The 21966-nt window shown below is 47.7% G+C and overlaps 1 protein-coding gene across 2 annotated transcripts in view; it reads right to left on the bottom strand.

The window, feature by feature from the left end:
- Nucleotides 1-21966, bottom strand: part of PNISR (PNN interacting serine and arginine rich protein) — a 272254-nt gene that overhangs the window by 108489 nt on the left and 141799 nt on the right. For both annotated transcript variants that reach the window (XM_086926623.1, XM_086926624.1), the window contains exons 6-7: nt 16857-17047; nt 16189-16347 (exon numbers count right to left, since the gene is read on the bottom strand). In XM_086926623.1, the coding sequence (XP_086782749.1) occupies nt 16189-16347; nt 16857-17047 (350 nt within the window). The remainder of the gene's footprint in view (nt 1-16188; nt 16348-16856; nt 17048-21966) is intronic.

Here is a 21966-nt window from a genome sequence, read left to right as displayed (position 1 = left end):
CCAAGGTGATCCCTGGAGCCCCGGCGGCTGCTCGTGAGGCGAGCGGTGCAGGGAACGGACCCGAAAGGCGCTCTGTGGCGGTGCCCCAGTGAAGTTCGAAGACGGGAGTTTCCGACGCGGGAGGAGCGTGGCCCGCGGCCCAGCGGACTGTGCGAGGCCGCGGCTTCTGGGCCTGTCCGGCCCAGACGTCCCTGAGAGGAGGAGCGGAGGGAGAGAAGGTCCGCATCCCGGTGCGTGCAGCAGCGGTGGTTGCCGGTGACGGGGGTTTTGGGAAGGGTAGGCGGCCCACCCCATAAAAGGCCTGCCGCGGCTCGGAGCGGCGCTCCTGGACTTGGACGCCGCGTTCTCCCTGCTGGTGGGGGCTGGAGCTAGATTTGACCTTTAAGGTGCGCGAGGGGTGTCCCCCGACTATGCAGGCAGGCGCACGGAGGCGCTGAATTACCCATCAGTGGGCCAGGAGGCCTTCCCCGCGTGTGCTGGAGAGTCCCGGCTGGAGCGCGCTGTATCTTCATCCCACCCTGTTTCACCCTGCGCTCTGGCCCTGCCCATTGACTGACCGGGTGGCGTTTGGTTTCGCGAAGTGCCCATTTCCAGCGAGGGGCTGACAGTACCGGCCCCCCGGCCCTGTGGGACCGAGCTCAGAGGCCTCAAAGTGAAGGGAGGCACATGTGGCCGGTGTGAGGCCTGGTTGAACACGTGAGCACCTGGGCCCGGTTGTGAGGGCGGTGCAGCAGCCTTACCAGCCTCGGGAGCGTTTTGCGGAGGAGGGGCCCACCGTGATCGGCCATGGCGGCGGCTAGGATGAAGAAAGACAAGACGGAGTACCGAAGAGTGCGGTGCAGCCCGTGTCCCCAGTGGCTGACAAGTCTCCGGGTCAGAGCCAGGCGGAGGAACCTGCGACCAAAGCCTTTATGTTGGAACTTTTTGCAGCAATCAAGGAGGACATTGCAGGACTGCGCACTCAGCTGGCCGCGGACTTGAGGGAGGTCCGAAGGGACGTGGACGACATAGGAAAGCGGGTGGCCACCCTGGAAGAGCACGACCGTGGGACAGGGGGCAGCATCCACCAGCTTCAGCAGGACGTTATCAGGCTCACCGAGCAGAACCTCGACCTTCAGGCACATGCGGAGGATTTGGAGAACCGGTCCCGCCTTAACAATATTCGGATCAGAGCGGTGCCGTGGAAGGGTGAGGGAGCGGATCTGCGCGAGTATGTCGAGGCCCTCTTTAAGCAGATCCTGCATGACGAGGAGGTCTCGGACATTCGTATGGACAGAGTGCATCGTGTGGGCCGTACCAAGGGTACGAAGGCACCGCCGCCGGACCTCCTCATCTACGTGCATGATTTTCAATTGAAGGAACGTATCCTCAAGATGGAGCGTGACGTCGTCCCTCTGCAGTTCCGTGGACATAAGCCAGTGCTCTACCAGGATTTGGCGGCATCAACACTGCAGAAGCGCAGGGACTTCAAGTCGGTCACTTCATACCTGCGAGATCGCAGCATCGCATACATGTGGGGTCATCCTTTCCGACTCATTTTCCGTTGGCAAAACAAACTGGTTCAGGTGCGTTCGCTCACAGCTGCCATGGACCTCCTTGGTATTGAACACACAGAGACGGAGTCAGCGGGCGGTAGCGATACCTTCAGACGACGACGATGCTCGACGGATTGGCAGAAGGTGGGCCGTTCTACACCCAAGAAAGGACCTGATCCCTCAGCATGAGGGACGCAGCTGTAGCCTCCGTGGCTCTGGTTACGGAGGCGGCTCCAGCTGATGTCTCGGAGGTGCCGTGAGGCCCGAGAGGGTACACTGCTGGCGTCGGAGGGGGGCATCCCCTGAATGTACTCTAGTATGTCCTGCTGGATGAGTGAGTCCGTATCGGGAATTGGAAGACTGTGGACTGGTACCTATTCCCCTTGCCTTTGTGGCCTGTATTACGGACTTTCGCACTTCACTCTGTCTTTTTCTACTTCGGTTTGGTTCTGTTGTGTGGGGGTTCAGTGTGTGTGTTGGGGGGAGGGTACAGGGGGGGACTCCGCATCAGATCTCGGCCGCTTGTGTGGATGAAACTCTCGATAGGTCGGCGAATAGACTGCACAACTCGGGGACCTGGTCAGCTGAATGGAAGCAGTGGTTGGCTGCAAAACCCCCAGGAGCGCGACTATACATATTACTCGGCTGCACACCAGACATACGTGTGCCTTGACCACTTTTTCAGGCTTCCTCCGCCCTGTTGCCCACCTCCACGACGCGGATATTGCCCCCGATCCCTCTCAGATCATGCGCCCCCGACGGTCACGTTTACCCTATGCGGCACGCGCCCTCCCTCAGCTGGCTGGCGGTTGCGCGACTCCATGCTTCGCGCTGACACTGTAGTGGAGAAGATTAGGGACACTGTCACACATTACTTCACCGAGAACCTAATCAGAGAAACGGCGATAGCATCCATTTGGGAGGCACTGAAGCTGGTGGTTAGAGGGGATTTTATTGTTTTGGCAGCCACGTACTCCAAGCTTCGAAGAGATAAGAGAGAAGAGCTGGAGAGGGAGGTGCAAGGCTTGGAGGCTATCCACAAACGTACTGAGGCCCGCAGGGTTTGGAGAGAGCTCGAAACCAAGAGGCGCATGCTGAAACATCTGTATCTCGATAGGGCGGAATATGCGTTGCTGCGCTTGCGTCATAAGTTCTACTTGAGCGGGGACAAGGGGGGTAAAATGCTGGCACATCTCTTGCAGGCCCAGGCCCAATCTCGTGCCATCACTGACATCCGGGACCACCAATCTGTGTTGCATACTACTGACTAAGATCGTAGCAGCCTTTCGCCATTTTTACCAAACCTTGTACACAAAGGAGGGTACACCGCCCGTAGATTGTGACCAGTACATTGAGGCGGCTGGCCTTACCCCCTTATTAGAGAATGCTGTCGAAGACCTGAACATGGAGATCCGCGTAGAGGTTATCTCCGCCATTGCCCGACTAAAGTTAGCTAAATCCCCCGGGCCCGATGGAGTCTCTGCACTTTTTTATAAACCTTTTGGCTCCGTTTCTGACCCGCCTCTTTAATTCATTCCTGGATACGGGCTCGGTCACGCCCTCTATGTCTGATGCCGCCATAACGGTCATACTTAAACCTGGCAAGGACCCCGCTGATTGTAGTTCCTATCGGCCAATCTCCCTCCTCAACATCAATGCCAAGCTCTTCGCGGGCATTCTTGCGGCGCGGCTTAGCCCCCTTCTGGATGGCGTGGTTGAACCCGACCAATTGGGTTTTGTTCCTACCCGCAAATGCAGTGAGAACTCTAAGAGATTGCTGCACCTGCTGGATGGAGTCCACCGCGCAAAGACCTAGGCCTTCCTCCTATCCATCGATGCGGAGAAGGCCTTTGACAGGGTCGAGTGGGGGTTCCTTTTCCGAGTGTTACGGGCTTTTGGACTAAAGGGCAATTTCTTGCGTTGGATTCAGGCCCTATATGCGTCTCCAAAAGCGGTCGTGCGGGTCAATGGCTGTAGATCGGCTCCATTCTCTATCACCAGGGGGACGCGGCATGGGTGCCCTCTCTCGCCGCTCCTGTTTGCGTTTTATATGGAGCTCTTTGCCCAGCGTGTCAGATCCCACCCCGACATTGTGGGCATTCGTTTTGGAGCGGACTAGCATAAAATAAGTCTGTATGCTGATGATGTTATTCTGGCGCTACAGAATCCCGCTGCCTCTTTACGCTGCCTCTCTGCCTCTGCGGAGATTCGGGCTTTCCAGGCCGCGGCTGGCTTTAAGGTTAACTTTACTAAATCTGAAATCCTTAACATTTCGGTTCCGCCGGAGGATGTGGCTGAATTGCCGCGTGATTTTGACTTCCGCTGGACACAATCTGACATCACGCATCTGGGCATCCGCCTTGCGCCGACCGTGCCCCAGACTCTTTCCTTGAACTACACCAAACTGATAGAGTAGACTGCCAAATCTATTTCCACTTGGTCGCGCCTCAACCTGTCGTGGTTTGGCAGATCAGCGGATATTAAAATGACTTCTGCCCAGAATACTTTACGTCTTTCAAATGCTCCCCTCACACCACCGAGGAGGGCTCTGAAGAAACTCCAGGGGTTGCTGAATAGATTCTTCTGGGACAACAAGCGCCCACGGGCGGCGTTTGCGACGACCACACTCCCGAAAGCAGCTGGCGGTTTGGGCTTCTTTCATCTCACGGCCTATTTTCAAGCCACCTGCCTACGCTTCGTGGTCGAATGGAATAGGCCTGAATCGAGTAAACATTGGTTATTCATGGACCAGACTGTGGCGGGTTGCAACATTTGGCGGGAACTCTGGTTGCCTCGCAAAGATAGGGCATGGGGGCTCTACTCCTTGCCAGTGACGTCACCAACACTCAAGGCCTGAGATCAATTGGCACTTCGTAAAGTTTGGACGACCTTCCCCTCACCCATGACGCCGATTGTGGACAATCCCGCCTTCCCCCCTGGCCTTGCATCGCCGGTCTTTCATCGCTGGCGAGAGAAGGATTGTAAGAGGGTGGGTATGCTTTTTGATCTGGAGGGGCTTGTCCCCTTCTCGGAGCTACGATCTGAACATTCCCTACTGGATGTGTCAGATGGTTTTGCCTATGCACAGGTGGCACACTGGGTGACACACTGACCAACGTGGCATTGATGTTGCGCTCCCTCACAACTTTCGAGCAATGGCTCCTACGCAAAAAGAATGATCGGAGCCTTATATCTGAACTATATGCCATGATCTTGCGTGACCCACAGCGGCGACGTACAAAGGCGCAAGTGCGTTGGGAGGTGGAGCTGGGGCGTCCACTCTCGCAGAGAGAGTGGGAGCAGGTATTCTATCGCGCACATCACACGACAGCTAACACAGCGGGTACGGAGTCGGCCTACAAGCTTGCGACGTACTGGTACTATACACCACCGCGCGTTGCATCCTGGGACAGGGCTAAATCCAGTCTTTGCTGGAGAGGGTGCGGTATGTCGGGCAATCTCCTGCATTTGTTATGGCACTGCCCTAAGTTAGGACGATATTGGAAAACGGTTCTTGATGAACTAGACGCTGCGTTCCAGATCACATTGCCTAGGCTCCCCGAGCATACACTGCTAGGCCTCCCACAACCTGCTTGTTTCCCTCTGCGCATGCCGCTAGGGCGACAAATTGCACTAGGACTGCTGACTGCACGACAGGTCCTGCTGGCGCGCTGGGGCTCCCCGGACGTCCCGGATGTGCGTGACTGGTTGATGCGCTTGTGGCATGCCTTGGCGATGGAACGTCTCTCCTTGAATATGGATGGCAGAGGGTCCGAATATGCTACCCTGTGGGCTCCGTTTTTGCGACGTCGGTCTAGGGAGTTTGGAGAAGTTACATGTCCAAAGTACCTACAAGTCCTACAGCTTATTCCCTTGGATCCGATGGGTGCTGTGCCAGGGCCCTAGCTTCTGGGGACGGATCTGCTTGGATCGGAGTTGTGGGTGTGATGCACGTGCCTGGGCTGATGGTTGATGCGGAGTGGGGAGGGAGGGTGGGGGGAATGGGTGGGATCGACTAGGGGGAGGTGGGGGGTGTGTTCTCTATTTTCTTTCTTTGTTCTGGCTGGTTTTCTTTTCTATGAAAATTGCGGACCCAGCTATGCCGGTGGGGTAAGCCTATGGTTTTTACTACGCAGGACCGCCCGCCGGGTTGTAGGTCCGAATGCTGTATTTAATCACTGCTTGCTTACGCCCTGCCGGCGAGTCGATGTAGGCAGCTGGGCTGTGTATGATGCTAACTGGCCGCACAATAAAATGTTTGATTCTAAATACAATTTAGAAATTCAGCCTTTTCTCTCCAAACATCAGCTCATGAATTCTGAAATTACACATATTTTTCTTTCAAATACATGCTTTTCAATTTGTTAAATATGTATTAATTCAACCAAGCAAAAGGTTCTCGTTTGCAAAGTTTAACAATGAGGCTATGTATAATGCTCCCAGAATGTTCTCTGAGTAGATGCAAATATTCAAAGAAGCTTGAAAGCTAATTTGATGATTTTTTGCTTTCAAAACAAAATGTTCACACAAAAAATGCAATTGGGAAAAAAAATCTTTGATGAACTATTGTGAAAGCTTAGGTACTGTTTCTTTGAAGCATTTAGTAAAATGTGTTGATATATGCTAGTATTCCCAAAAATATTCATCATGGAATAACAAAGTAATCAGTTTCAACAAGATTATGGGAAACATGAAAATATTCAAACATATAGTTCTCACATTGGGGGGGGGGTCAGTCTTTTGGGTTTTTTCGATGCTTGTTTTGACTTTTTTGTTATGTGAGCTGCTGGACCCTCACCATTATAACCAACACTGTCAAAAATATTTTTGGTCTCATAAAGCACACATTGCCACAGTAGTCCCTGGCATTGAACAAAACTACTTTGTATGCCAATATGCTTTTTTTGAAAGAGCAGAATGCAGTCACCCATAGTGAAGCCAGCAGATAGATAAAATTTTAATTTAAAAAAAGTCTTGGCTGACGCCATGCCTAATTAAAGGCCCAATCTTAAAGAAAATCGCAAAAGTGGACACATCGTGGTTGTCCTTGCATTAGTGCAGATTTACAGCTTTCAAATTTACAGAAGTAGGTCAGGAAATAATTCCCCATGAAAATATTTGTGAACCGCCTTTTAGCACGAGCAAATATGCATATGTAGATTTGCTCATGCAAATATCTGCTGAGCATTTATTTATTTTATTTATTTATTTAAAGGTTTAGTAGAGCGCGTAGTAACCCTAGAGCATCCCAGCGCTAGAACCTGAAACTCAAGGGGGTTCAGCAATGGAGGGGGTTATGGGTGAGGGAAGAGAAGGGTCTTTAGTGATTTCCTGAACTGGAGGAGATTGGGTTCAGTTCTCAGTCTCCGTGGGAGGTTGTTCCAGTGTTTGGCCGTGTGGACCGAGAAGCGGCGGCCTCCGGACCTGGCTTTTTTAACTCTGGGGACTGTGATGAGGTTCTCTCCGCTGGACCGGAGGGCCCTTTCCGCTTTGTAGGGGATGATGAATTCCTTGAGGAGGGGAGGGCCGTTGTTATGGAGGGTTTTGTGGGCCAGACAGAGGGCCTTGAAGTTCACTTTCCCATCAACCCCTTTTCCCCCCACCCTGGACGAAATTTTACTTTTGCCCTTGTCAGGAGCAAATTTCCAAGCTATCACAGTATGGGGAAAAGTTAGAGAAGAGCTAATGTCAACCGCTAAAGCATGTCTCTTCCAACACGTTTGTTCACTGAACCTGGAGCGGAGGCTTCCTGCCTCCGTCTCCCAACTTCGAACACTAATTGCCTTTTAAAACCAGAGCGGAGACTTGCCCCCCCGTCCCCACCTCCGCATCTACTTAAAAAATTTAAATTGTGCCCAAGAATCAGAGTCTGAGCGGAGGCTTCCCTCTTCCACCTTGACACGTAACAGTGTTTTCGATATGCTTTTTAAGGCCAAGGGAAACACCCGCTGCAAGGGATCTGCATCTTTTGAAGACCGATCCCATGCTGACAAGACAACACCCAACGCGGCCGGCGGCCCCGGTTCCATGGCAATCCTGCGGCAGGAGCTCTAATCAGCCCGCACGTTGCCATGGCAGCGGAAAAGTGAGCGAGGCATGTCCGTGAACCGGATAAAGAAAGACCGGCTCACGGAAAACTCGCTTAAAAATAAAGAAAGAAAATATATTTAAAAGGAAGTTCTATTTCTTGAAAAGATGACCCACCCTTCCTTAACGATGCGGCGAGTCACCCATCTGCCTCCTAAGTACTGGTTCACCCTCTACAGAAGTGTTTGCAGCATCTGCTTAATAAAGTTAAAAAAAACGGTAATTAAGAGCCAGTGAGTGCAAGTAAAGTACCAAAGGTCACAGGGACCATAAAAATAAAAAGGGACACTAACACAAGTAGCCCAAGGAAAAGCACTTAGCGACTCCAGGCGGCCATTTTATTACATTGGGCAACTTAATTGAGTTTGACAGTTGAAACCCGACTATTAGGACAACTGCTTCTCATTATCAGAGCCTTATTTTTCTCTCTACATTCATTACTATGTCTGTTGAACCCTCAACAAGCTCTATGGAGGACAAATTGGAAGGTCTCATTAACAAGGCCCTAGATAAGTTTATAGGGTTTATAGGATGATACCATTAACAGGAAACTAGAGGTCCTATTCAAAAAGGTTGGCAAGTTACTGGACTCCCCGAAGGAGCAATGGAGGCGGATAGAACTAAAAGAAAGAGGGCTACAGCAGACAGCCTGCCTAAGGGTGCCAAAAAGGCTAAAACCCCTAACCCACTGACATCACGCTGTGGCGGTGAAACAGACTGTGCATTGGGCACAACAGATGGGCAAGAAAAAGGCCCAGAATCACCTATTCTCATCAACAGTGACAATGGTCTGGAGGACGAGATCAATCTTTCCAACTCTTCAGAGCTTGATTCCGAAGAAGAATGAGAAACATGAAACGTGGGTATAACTGATGAGGAAGGCCTCGGGGTCCAAAATGGGGATCGCGGATCCCTTTGGGGAAAGCATGTTCGACCCACTCCACATCCAACACCCTCTATCCCCCGAGTGGGTCCCATCCCAATCCTCTCCTTCTGGCCCTATAAGGAAATTTGTAAAGAGGTAAGATATCACCTCAGATGGGAGTACCCTCAACCAACCCTCCCAGATAAAGTGGGCTCAACCGCGGACTTAGATAATAAAGTGGTGATGTTCATTGCCAAAAGTGGGAGAGACCCTAGGAAAGGTTTTGACACAGGCCTAAATTCTTGCCAGAAACAACTGATATTACTGGCCCTCTAACAAAGATGTTTGGAGATAGTGCACTTAGGCTATCTCGAGGATACCCCCATTGACCCCAAAGAGCCTCGCCGATGGCTTAAAGAGTCATTTGCTTACTTGGAAATGCAGATACAGCACTCTCAAACTAGAGAAGAAAAAGGGTTTTATTAAAATTCGACCCCAAGCTAGTGGAACTGGCTAATCAAGAAGGGGAACAGCTTCCCAAGGCTTACCCTTTGGGGAGTAATTTATTAAAGAAATGGGCAAATACATGGGAGTATACAAATCAATACAAAAGTCCCAGTAAGACATAAGAAATGCGTTACTTACCTGTAACTGCAGTTATCCAGTAAAGGTGTCTTTCATAGATTCACATGCCTGAATCATTCCCCAATGTCGGAATGGGAGTCCCCCGTACATAAATAAAGTAATGTCCCATAGACATATAGATAAATAGGCCTAAAGGCCTCACATTAGTAACCTATGTCTGTCCTTTTGTAGAAAGGACCAAACTGTAGAAAAGAGCCAATCAGCTGTCACCTCCCTCTAGAACCCTCCTGGAAGGAGCCTCAGTCCCTCATATTTTCTACCGCACGTTGTGCTAAGGGAGTCTCCTCTGAGCTCTGCTCAGATTTTTCTTCACAACTGGTTTCCAGTGTTTTTGGATATCTTATCCTGTTTCTTCTGTGACATCCTCGTCTGCGACTACGGTCCCATCGTCGACGGCAGGTAAGACTTTGCCGTTGACGATAGCCATCAAGAAAACTCAGTCAACGCTGGCCTTGCCGACGACGGGATCGGCGACGACCAAGACGACGAAGCAAATACTGTCTACATCAGCACCATTGACGAAAACCTGGCCGACGAAAGGCAGCGTCGACATCGCATGTCACCTCCCTCTAGAACCCTCCTCGAAGGAGCCTCAGTCCCTCAGATTTTCGTACGCACAAAGCTAAGTAGGCATATTACTGAGAGAAGTAGGTGAGCCCTTCCAGGGGAGGCGGGAGGGTTGCATGTGAATCTATGAAAGACACCAATACTGGATAACTGCAGTTACAGGTAAGTAACGCATTTCTTATCCAGTATTAGGGGTGTCTTTCATAGATTCATATGCCTGAATCAGAGTAGCAAGCAATGAACAAAGCAATTTTCGGATGGTATAGAATATGCAAGTCATTAGATAACATATCAAACAACTAATAGAAACATGCATTTGCAAGCAAGAGATACCACCAAATTACACGATAGAGAAGTGTGCATACATGAGAAGGATGGAGGGATGAAGAGAAGGCTCACCTCTACTGAAACAGATGACAAAGTACTGCTTGTCCCACCGCAGCATCCTTCATGAGTTCTGTGTCCAGGCAGTAATGTCTAGTGAAGGTATGTGGTGACTTCCATGTTGCCGCTCTACAAATGTCTATGCACGGCACTCCTGCAAACAGCGTCATGGATGTAGATATTACCCTGGTAGAGTGGGCTCGCACCTTAAGATTGCAGGGGCTGCCCTGCCTGCTCATGACAAAACGAAATAGCTGCAAAAATCCAGGGGGATATACTTTGCTTGGTGAGTGGAAGACCTCTTCTTGGTCTACTGTAAGCCACAAATGGCTGATGAGACTTCCTGAAGGTTTTTGTCTTTTCAATATAGAATTTAAGGCAGCGCTTAAGATCTAGAGAGTGCAACGACCTTTCCGCTGCCGTCGTTGGATTCGGGAAGAAAGAGCGTAAGACCACCGGCTCGTTGAGATGGAAGTCCGACGGGACTTTTGGAATAAACTTTGGGTTTATCCGCAAGATTATTCTATCCTGCTTGAATTGCAGGAAAGGCTCTTGTATTGATAAAGCTTGAAGCTCAATCACCCGTCTTGCGGAGGTGAGAGCAAGTAGGAGGGCTGTCTTCCAAGAGAGGTATTTCAGGTCAGCCCTGTGTACCGGTTAAAAGGGGTGCTTCATAAGCTGGTTAATGGCTGTGTTCAGGTGCCAGGTAGGAGGCAAAATTCTCACAGGGAGAAAGGTCCTGTAGAGTCCTTTTAAAAACTGTTTGACCAATCTGTTAGACCAAAGAGAAGGGCCAGTAGGAGATCTTCTGTAACGGGATATCGCCGCCAAATGGACCCTGATGGACGCATGAGCCAGGACTGAGTTCGCCAGATGGAGAAGATAAGGCAATATTTGTTCCGGAGAAGAAGAGAAAGGATGTATACCTTGACCTCTACACCAGACGCAGAATCTCTTCCATTTCAAAGAGTATGTTTTGTTTTTTGCTATCAGCCCGAGCCAAGATTGCTCTACATTCTGGTAGGGATAGTCAAGCTTTGAAATTCTCTGAACTCAGGAGCCAAGCGGCTAATTTGAGTGAGGCCAGATTCAGATGTTGGACTTGCTGGTTGCACATTGTGACGAGAGATGGGAACTTCTGGAGACGCATCGGCGGTTCCAGAGATAGATGGTGGAGTTCCGTGAACCAATGTTGGAGTGGCCAAGTTGAGGCTACCAGAATGAGAGTACAAGGCTCCGCCTTCAGCTTTCTGAGGACCCTGGGAATCATTGTAAACGGTGGAAAGGCGTACGCAAAGACGTTGCACCATGCGATCGAAAATGCATTCCCTAGGGACCCTTTCTGGGGATGCCAACTTGCGAAGTGTAATCATGTCACCTTTCCCAGGTCAATGCATGATGTGCTGCTCCAGTGCAGTTTTTTTCTTTGAATTCTGGTAGTCTTGTATATTCCATTATAAAACAGGACTAATAGTCACAGAATTCAAAGAAAAAAAGCCTGGACTGCACCAGCATATCACGCATGGACATGTGAAAAACGGCAGCTGTGACTGTATTGTCAGTGCTGTAAAGCCTCATAACTCGTCGCCCATTGAAGTCAAATCCTAACCACCCACTCATTATCGACCAATAAACAGATCACCTGCGCTCCACTCTCCATACACATCAAATGCTCTGCCTCTCCGTCTGCTTCTCTGCACCTCCCATCCTGCTTTTGCTATTGTGTGGCTTCCTACGTCTCCATGTTGCTTTGTCTCGCCCTGTGCTTTTATGCTCCCCCATCCCACATGTTGCGGTCTCGCCATATCCTTTTGTACTCCACCCTTCTCAGTGTTGCTCTGTTTCTCCATGTGCTTCTGTGTTCCACCGTTTCCGTCCCCTGTATTTTAACACCCCCATTCTTGCATCTCTGCCCCATTTTTCTGCCCTATTTGTGTACTGGTTTTACTTTTGTGCCCCTGTCTGGCTTTTTCTTGTTCAATACCAGTCAAACTTGGATCAGTGATTCAAACACTCTTTTTGGCGCATGCATGCATAGTATGCAGGTCTACAAAATGAGACCGCTGTCAGCATTATATTTTTGTTTTTTAATTCTTAAGCCATGCTGCACAGTATCAGGGACGGTGTGACACATGGCTAAAACCCATCAGCAAAGTCAATAGGTCTCAAAGGCGTGACCTTCTTTCTTTGTAAATGCATGTTTTTTTCTGAGTTCTACAGAGGATTAGGGCAGAAAATGGAAGAGTCAACTATTATGAAGAGGATAAAAAACTGCCACAGAAATTACTTATGACCATTGGAATTCTGCCATTTGAGGAAGGAAGGAAGAATGGCTTAAGCTTCAAATCTAAGTAGTCTTTACATAAAAATGTGAATGGAGGAGAAGCTGACTTACTCTTCAGGCTGCAAAAACAACAGTTGATGGACAGAATGCAGAACAATGTCATACATTCACCCCAGTACAGAGATCTAGGCCTAAAGCCATTGTTTTTTTGCTCACCATGCCATTCCAGTTTGAACCCAGCCATGTGCAAATCAGTCTTGACCCTGTGCCCCATGGGAACAGTCCAGCCCGAACTGCCAAGCCAGGTCCTCCCTAGACTGGAAACAAGCATCCTAGGACGGTTTCGGGCTTTCAGCCCTCATCAGCCAGGATAGCTTGATTCCAGTGGCATGGAGAGCAGTCTTCAGGCTAACATAACAAAGAGCAAGAAAAAAGGTTTCAACAGAGAGAGAAAGGCCATCTAACTATAGTGTAACAGCTCAAACGTTGGGACACAGTTAACCTCTCAAGTTGCAGGCACAAAAACGAGGGCGATAAGACTTGTGAAGAATCACTCTGTTTTGTTGTGACAGAAGGTTTTTCTTCAGAAGCAGTGGCACAGATGGGCACAACACAGGTCTAGAAGCCCACGACTGTACATACTTCAGGACTAATACAGAGCATTCAGAATCACCTGTGCTTTACGATAACACAATCTCCATTTAATCTTTTGCATTAGCGGGACTGTAGGAATGCTTTGAAGAGGCTGATCATCGAAGGGAGAATCAGTGCATCACTCATGGCGTTGCTTGTGTAGAATTCTAGAAAGTTTCTCTTAGACTTTGTTTTGATTGAAAGGAGTCTAGACTACTCCCACCAGGAAGATAATCAGCATTATCTCTGGAACAAGGTACACTTGGTGACTCTTCACTGCTTGTCAGACAGTATGCGCCACCATAATACTCAAGCTTCCTACCAGAAGTGCTACTTTACAGACCAATTCCTTTTTCAAAGGCTCACAGCTACGAGCCTATACCCTCATTATGAAGAGATTTCCAACCTGCTCCACCCTTTGTGTTGATGTAGAACACTGCTGTGGAATTTTCATTTAGAACCTCTTGTTTGCCTTTCAACAGAAGCCAAAATGCCTTGAGGACCAACCACATACATCACTGTCAACAAGTTTGGGAGGAGATTTAGCTACTGCTCTGTCCATCAAGCGCTGGTGAACCTGTGGATCCAGTAAACACAGATCCAGTTCTGTGTTGTCCTTCAGTAGATCCAAAACGAAGATGTCACTAAAAAACAAGCATTTGCAATGCAATAGGTCTCGCATTTAAGTAACTTTAAGCTATTGGCATTGTAAATGACTATGCCTTGTATTTAGGTTTTAAATAAGAAAACAAAAATAAAAGGCATTATGAATTGCAATTTCAATAGCTCAAACTCGTATAAATGCGAGACCTATTGCACTGCGAATTCTTGTTTTGTTAGAGTGGTCGAGTGCTATACGGGGGTCATATTGGGAAATAATTTATTTTCAAATTAGTCCAACTCAAGTTGCGAGATGAAAGCTTGATATCACATTTCAAACACAATATACTTTTGGTTTTAGTAGAAACATGTTTTCCAAATCAGTATTTGTTCAAAAGCCGAAATTACTGGATTCATTTTCATCCTGTCTACCACAATCAACATAAAACAAAGACATTACAGTTTCAAAAAGCATTTGCGTTAAAAACACACTATTATTAATATCTGGAGCTGCCAGTTTTATCAGTGTTATCAGGCGAGTCTTCTATTCCTAAACTCCCAGGCTCCAGATCTGATGGAGGGCAATGTGCTCATTGATCGTGCCTTGTCCTCACTGAATTGTAAATACAAAGGGAAGCAGCGTAAACGTGCTCATTGTGCAAACTCTCAGAAAGCTTGTCTTGCGATTTAAAAAGTAAATATTAGCCTTTCTAAACATCACCTCAACTATTTACAATGTTGCATAACACATCAGTAAAAAGGAAATGGTGGACAATTTTCAAGTTAAACCCAAAGAAAAAGAGCAGCTGGGAACAGCGCCGTACAAGCTGCGAGGGGAGGGAGGTGGGGTGATTGCAGAACAATGGCGAGACTGGAAATAGCCTGTGAGGGGCGGGAGGTGGTGCTGCGGGGAAGGCACTGGGAGGTTAAGTGGACTGGCAGCAGCAAGACACCAGCAGCTGGGAGCAAGTGAAACATTTGAGAGCACTGCTACCCATATCCCGTTTTTTTGCTGTTTTCCAAAATGTCATTTTATTTTTCAGAATGATTAAAAGATGCACCACTGCTGGTGTCATCTGTGTAATCCAGCCCAAGTAGTGGCTAGTGCAGATTCCCGAGCGGAGAGGAACACTTTTTTCTGTAGACGCCAACAATGCTCTCGTCGCCGCCGTGACTGGCCTAGCGGAGCTGGCGCTTTATTTATTAATTTCTTATTTATTCTCACAATTCATTTAAGCCAAAAGATTAATGTAATGTGAGAATAAATACAAAATTAATAGAGCGCCGGCTCAGCTACACCCGTCACGGCGGCGACAAGAGCCTTATTAGCATGTCTCCAGAGACGCGGGCTACCAGAAGCCAGTCCCCAACCCTCGGAGTTCAGGATGGTGGTAAACGATAGCAAAGCAAACTAGTGGTCTGAAAACACGAGCACTGCACCGGGTGCTCCAAGGCAAAACAAGCTTTAGAACCAGTTCCTATAGCACAGCGTAAACCGGTGGGAAAAAAAGTGCATACCCAGTAAATAAAGGACACTGGATAACATTGCGAGTGAAAGATCCAGTCCGGGTGGGGGGGGATCAAAAGGAGACAGGGTAGCAACAAGGAGGGACTAAAAAGTCTCACTGACAATGGAAAGCCAGGGTTTAGCATGCACGATGACGAAAGCCAATAGAAAAAAGGGGCTGAGCCTAGACTCCACTTCTGAAATTGACTTGTTTACAAGAGGCCTCGCAGAGGGAGCAGCACATGCTCGCTGCAACGGTAGGTGAGACCTAAAAATCATTAGGCTTGAAGAATAGAGTACTTAGCTCCTAGCCACTTGTAAGTGAAACAACTAAAATCTGTACCACCATCCAGTGGCTAGATACATTAAGGACGCAATATTTCCTCTAAACGAGAAGATGCTCTATTGTCCTTTTCTCCAAATTGGTACTTTGTCCTTACCACAGATTGCTGATCCAGCTTCAAACAATCTCAATCCTGGAAGGCTCCTCGAAGTCAAACAAATTGAATTATGCAAGAGTATATTACCCCTCACAAACAAAATACAGTAACAAACGTATTCGGTTTGGGATTTTTACTGTTTTGCATTCTGACTTCATTACAGTTTGACACTGCATAAACACTTTACGCATTGCCTCAAGTTAAACCTTTCTGCTCTGTGCTATAGCTACAAGGGGGTTGAGCTAAAAGTTCAGTGGCTTTATGGGTTCACATTAAAAAGAATTGTGCTTACTCCTTGAGGTGGGCAGTCACCGACTACAAGTAATCCAACTTCTTACAATTATCTTCACCCAACCGAAGACAAAAAGGAACCGCACATTGGAGTCTTTGTTTGACCTCAATATCAGCAACAACTCATTTGCATTTCTACTTTAGAAAGTCATAGGAGTATGGCTAAATAAGTCTACTTTCTCATAAATTCTGAACAAAGACTGCAGCTTGAATAAACTTCCAAAATCATTTTCATGAACCATGCAGAAAGGATATCAGTAACAGTCAAGCCAGGTTTGTAGGCATTGTACAACAAAAACGATTGGCATCACATAAACCACTTCAATGATGGTAAAAAAAGGACACCATACCAGCTGATATTCCTTTTCTTCTTCTGTTTGTTCAGGTTCACTCGGGTCCTCCTGAGGGGGTGGAGTAGGACTCCGGCTTACTTTGCCACTACTTACAGGTTGCTCTGCATTTTCGTCTTCTTCCACTTCGTCTTCTTCTTCGCCTTCTTCATCACTATCCTGAAAAGAAAAACAGCACATACAATATGATAACCACAACTCAAACACGGCTTGGGAAATATGGCTTGGCTTTTGGGGTGGGAAGATCAAGAATCTCAACTGCATTTAATGACATGGGCGATAACCAGCCAATGAGATTGTTACTTCGTTGACTACACTTGCAGTATTCAAAATTAGAGTAGAACTAGAATACGTAAATGAGACCCTCAATTGCATTTGGGGTATATCAATGAAACAATGACAAGAAGATGAAACTGCATAAAAAACATTGTATCCATTAAAAGCAATAATGGTGGAGTTTATAGACAGCGCAGTCACCTATTCTTAATATTCACTTGTCATACTAAGCTCTACATAGTCCAAGTACATGTAAACCAGAGGAGTATCTCCAAGTGTGCATAAGGTGACTTTAAAGAACTAAAAAACGCATGTTGCGGCATAGGAAGTTTCCACTCAGAACATATGAAACGTACTTAACACAATGGAATATGCATTTGAAATGTACTTACAAATTTGCTTTTCTGAGGAACATGTGGCCCGTCCCCAACTTCTGCGTCATCGAGGTGATTCTTTTGCTTTTTAGACATCTGAGAGCGCTGCTGTTCCATTCTTTGTTTCTCTAATTTTTTCTGCTTTTCCCGCTCCATCTTTTCCAAGCCCTCCCGAATCCAGGCAGGTAGGGTCCTGCGTTTCAAGGCATCTACAGAACCACAACAATAAACTTACAGAATTGCCAACATACTAGATTTTTTCCAGCATTTATCCCACACGCCACTTGCAACCATCTTTCTTAAATACCCTTAATAACTCCCTCTTTAAATGCAAAGACAAAACCATTTGTCGCTATCTCCAACAAAAGAGAGGTCTGCTGTCTATAAAAAAAGCAAAATACCTTCATTATGAGGTATGATCTCACACAGCCACACACATTATTTTGTTAGATTTAAAATGAAATAGAAACACTTTGATGATACATTTTCCGTAATTTATAACCAAATGATAAAATATTAATATAGTCAATGCCAGCTCACTAAGCCAACAGGACAAGTCCTTAATCAGTAAGAACATTGTACCCAGAATAGGTCATTGAAATATGGGCAATTAGGGTAGTAGCAGGAGCTTATATAGTGTTAAAAAATATAAAAATAACAGTTTATGCAGTTTCTACCATGGTGAACACAGCAACAATTGTTGCACACATTTATTACTATTAGCCAATAGCTAGCTTTACATGCGCAATAGACACAGCCTATAATCTACACAATACCGTAGGACACATGACCGTAGAACACTACTGCCCTGGTGCAGCTGTCAATAAGTCCCAAGTGTAGGTAAGTGCCCCCTTTTGACATGATCACCCACACTTTTTACCTGGTATTAGATGCAATGTTGACAGAAAATGTACTGGGTTCCTGCAATCCAGGTCTCCAGTATCAGATCTCTTTCCCAAAAACTGTACAATTGTACACTTGGCAAAACCTTGGCAACTCTAAGTCCCTAATAAATGGTATGCCAGGTATGCTGCAGCATGTATTGTGCCACCCTAAGGGACCCCTCCCCTAACTCATACAACATGCCATTGCAGGCTGCATGTCTTGGTGCAAACAAACCTTACAGCCCTAAGGAAGAGTGCACTATAATACATGTGTATATATATCTACATGAGCAGATATGCCCCTGTGCTGGCCAGTTCAATTACTGTCAGTGCAAGTGACCAGGAAAGGACACTGGCAAAAACAAGCTCCCCGCTACATCTTGGCTTCACCGAAAGCAAACATGTTTGGTATCAAGCATCTTGCATTAATAAACCCACACTGATACTGGTGATGGATTTAATTATACATGCACCCAGAGGGCATCTTAGAGGTGCCCCCCTGAAAACATACCAACTACTAGTGTGCTAACTGACTGGTTCTGGCCAGCCTCCCACCACAGATGACTTTCTGTCCTCCAGAGGTGAGGGCCCATGGTCTCAAGAGGTCAGGAACAAAGTCTGGTCCGGCAGAAGGTGCTTTACATCCCCTCCAGAAGGATGACCTGTAAATTAGCATTCCAAGGCAGGGAGCTTCAAAGAGACCACATCCTTTGGGTATACGAATCAGTCATACCCTTCGCCATACCTGACCAAGGCCTGTTTGGAGTCTGGACAGACTGGAAAATTAGCATTCAAAGAGGCTTGTTAACCGTCGGGTTAGTTCCAACCCTTAGGTTGGCCACCTGAAGTGGACACTAAATAAGTCTGCCATTTTGGGGAGGGCAGAATTAGTAACTCTGTAACAGGGTCATGCCCACAGGAAGTGGTCAAAAAGGGGGCAGAGTGACCCCAGGGGTGGCCAATTGGCTACTACCCTACACTCTACTAACCCCCCTAAATCAAGTATTTAGGGGAGCCCCTGGCACCAGGAAATCAGATCCTGCCGACCTGAAAGGAAGAGGACACTGAAAAGCTGCAAAAGCAAGAACAGAGGACCAGCTACTGATTTGGCGCCAATTCTGCCAGCCTGCCTGCTGTCCCCGACAATTGTGCTAAAGGAGACTCATCCTGTGGGAGGACTTCCAACCTTCACCCAAGACCTCTTCCTGCAGGCACCTCAGAAGGGCTGCGAGTATTCCGGACCAACAAAAACTAGACACTGGAAAGCACCACTACGCCTGTGTCCCCTAACCAGAGTTGAAGAGGGCCAACGGTGCCAGTGTGGTCCTCGGATCCATCAAAGACTATACCCACCTTCGGTTTGCCAACAGTGAACTTCCCTATGCTGCCTGCATCCTCTTTGTGCAGACGTATATATCGCGAGTGTCTCCAGTCTGGTGCCTCAAGAACCACTAGAAGTACAAAGAATCTTCTTCTGAAACCTCGTAGATTCCGGAAGGAAAAAACATAAGCGTTCCTTCTCAGGAATGGCACCCAGGATCTGGAACTCACTCCCTCCAGAAACCAGACTTATCACCTCCACTACATTCTTTAGGAAAGAAGTGAAAGATACTTTCATGGCTAAATTCACGTGAACTTGTACCTTACTTTGGATCTATTTGAGACTCCTCACTATTTGTAATATTCGTTTTTCAGACTGTCTATTTGTATTATTGGTTTAACTGATTGTTTATGCTTCCTCTTGTATCTACCCTATTTTGCTACTCATTTACTACCTTCAACTATCCTTCGCTCAAAAGCTTGTTATTTGCTCTCTTGTTTCTCCTACCCCTTGTTGTAAAGCGCTCTGATATCTGCAAAGATCTTGTTCGCGCTATATAAAACTCTCAAAATAAATAACGAATATGCTACTTACCAGTATGCATCTGTTCTTGGCATGTAGGGCTGCTGACATTCATATCTGTGCATAGATCGGCGCCTAGTGTTGGGTCCGGATTGCACATTGTTGTCCTGGAAGAGTCTTCGAAGTATCACGAGATAGGTGGCTCCTCCCCTGGACTACAGTGCGCATGGGCATCGACTCCATCCTCAGATTGTTTTTAGCCATTGTGGCAAAGATGGAGTGAAACTCAGTGAATGATGACCATGCTAGAAGTATGTGTGAACGCTGCAGCCGCTACAGGCGCCGGGGAGGAGGGTGGGCGATATGAATGTCAGCAGCCCTACATGCCAAGAACAGATGCATACTGGTAAGAAGCATATTCGGTTCGAGGCATGTGGGCTGCTGAATTCATATCTGTGCATAGAATACATAGCAGTCCCTCCATTAACGGCGGTCGCCTGTGCCAGCGGCAGCAGTTTAGAAAAGTGTTTTTAGAACAGCATGCCCTACAGCTGCCTGCTGTTTGGAGTGCACATCAACACAGTAGTGTTTTGTAAATGTGTGTGTGGTAGACCATGTGGCTGTTCTACATATGTCTTCCCAAGGAAAGCCATGGAGGCCCCCAACTTCCGGGTGGAGTGGGCCCGCGGTGGAATGGTTAGAGTGCGCTTGGCTTTCTGATAGCAGATCTGAATACACTTAACGATCCACCTGGCTATACCAGCCTTGGAAATGGGGTTGCCCTTGTGTTGTGGCGAAAAGGCAACAAATAGTTGTTTTGTCTTCCGAAAATCTTTGGTCCTATCAATGTAATACATTAAGGCCCTCTTGACGTCAAGCGTGTGGAGCATCCTCTCGGCGACTGACTGGATTTTGGAAGAACACAGGTAGTTCTATAGTCTGGTTGATATGGAACTGAGAAACTACCTTAGGAAGGAACTTAGGGTTAGTGCGAAGCACCACCCTGTTGGAATGAATCTGAATAAATAGCTCTTGGATAGTTCGTGCTTGGAGTTCACTAACGCGTCGTAGCGACGTAATCGCTATCAGGAAAGCCACTTTCCATGTTAAGAACTGAATCTCGCATGAATGCAGTGGCTCGAAAGGGGGACCCATCAGCCTGGTGAGGACCACATTTAGGTTCCATTCGGGAGCTGGTGGGGTCCGCGGAGGAATGACTCCTTTGAGTCCTTCCAGAAAGGCTTTAATGGCAGGCACTCTGAAAAGGGAGAGGTGCTGTCTGTTTTGGAGATAAGCAGCCATTGCGGATAGATGTATACCAATGGAAGCATAGGCCAGATTACATTTGTACAGATGTAAGAGATAACAAATGATGTTCTGAATAGATGCATCCAGCAGGTTAATGTTGTGGTCTGCACAATAAATGACAAACCGCTTCCATTTCGCCGCATAGCATGCTCTGGTGGTGGGCTTCCTTGCTTCCTTGATTATGTCCATACAGTCAGGAGGTAAGTTGAGATAGCCAAACTCTAAGACCTCAGGAGCCAGATCGCCAGGTTGAGCTGTTGCGGATCTGGATGCTGAATGTCTCCATGGCTCTGCGTCAAAAGCCTGGGTGTGCGGTGCAGCTTTTGATGCGGTACCACGGACAGTTCCAGAAACGTGGTGTACCATGGTTGGCGTGCCCACGTCAGAGCAACCAGGATGAGAGTCATCAAGTGCTGCTTCAGCTTGCGTGCCACCAGCGGTATTAGAGGTGCTGGGGGAAAAGCGTACGCAAATTTGCCTGACCAGTTCATCCATATCGCATTGCCCTGCGACTGTGGGTGTGGAAACCTGGCGGCAAAGCTTCGGCATTTGGTTCGGCTTCGGCATTTGGTGTTTTCCCTTGTGGCGAACAGGTCTATCTCTGGATGACCCCACCTTAGGAAGTACGGGTGGAGTACTGATGGATGTATCTCCCACTCGTGTATTTGGTGGCTGTACCTGCTGAGCAGGTCCGTCATCTGATTGTCCTTGCCCGGGAGGTGTTCCGCCATGAGGAAGATATTCCTTTGAATGGCCCACTTCCACATGCTCTGAGCCAGATGAGACAACTGTGGAGAGTGAGTACCTCCCTGCTTTTGGATGTAGTACATGGCCGCCATGTTGTCCGTCCGGATCAACACGACCTTGTTGCACAGATGTACCTTAAATGCTTTCATTCCCATGAAGATAGCCATCAGTTCTAGAACATTGATGTGCATCTTCCTTTGCTGTGGCGTCCATAGTCCCTGCACTGTGGAGTGGAGTACATGAATTCCCCAACCCTGGAGAGAAGCGTCCGTCGTCAGAATGATCTGTGGCACAGGCTCCTGGAACGGTCGTCCCTCGCAAAGGTTTTGTGGATTCCACCAATGCA

This window comes from Lissotriton vulgaris, chromosome 6 (genome assembly GCF_964263255.1).
Source record: "Lissotriton vulgaris chromosome 6, aLisVul1.2, whole genome shotgun sequence".
In the NCBI taxonomy this organism is placed as follows: Eukaryota; Metazoa; Chordata; class Amphibia; order Caudata; family Salamandridae; genus Lissotriton; species Lissotriton vulgaris.
This window is presented reverse-complemented; position numbering and strand designations above follow the sequence as displayed.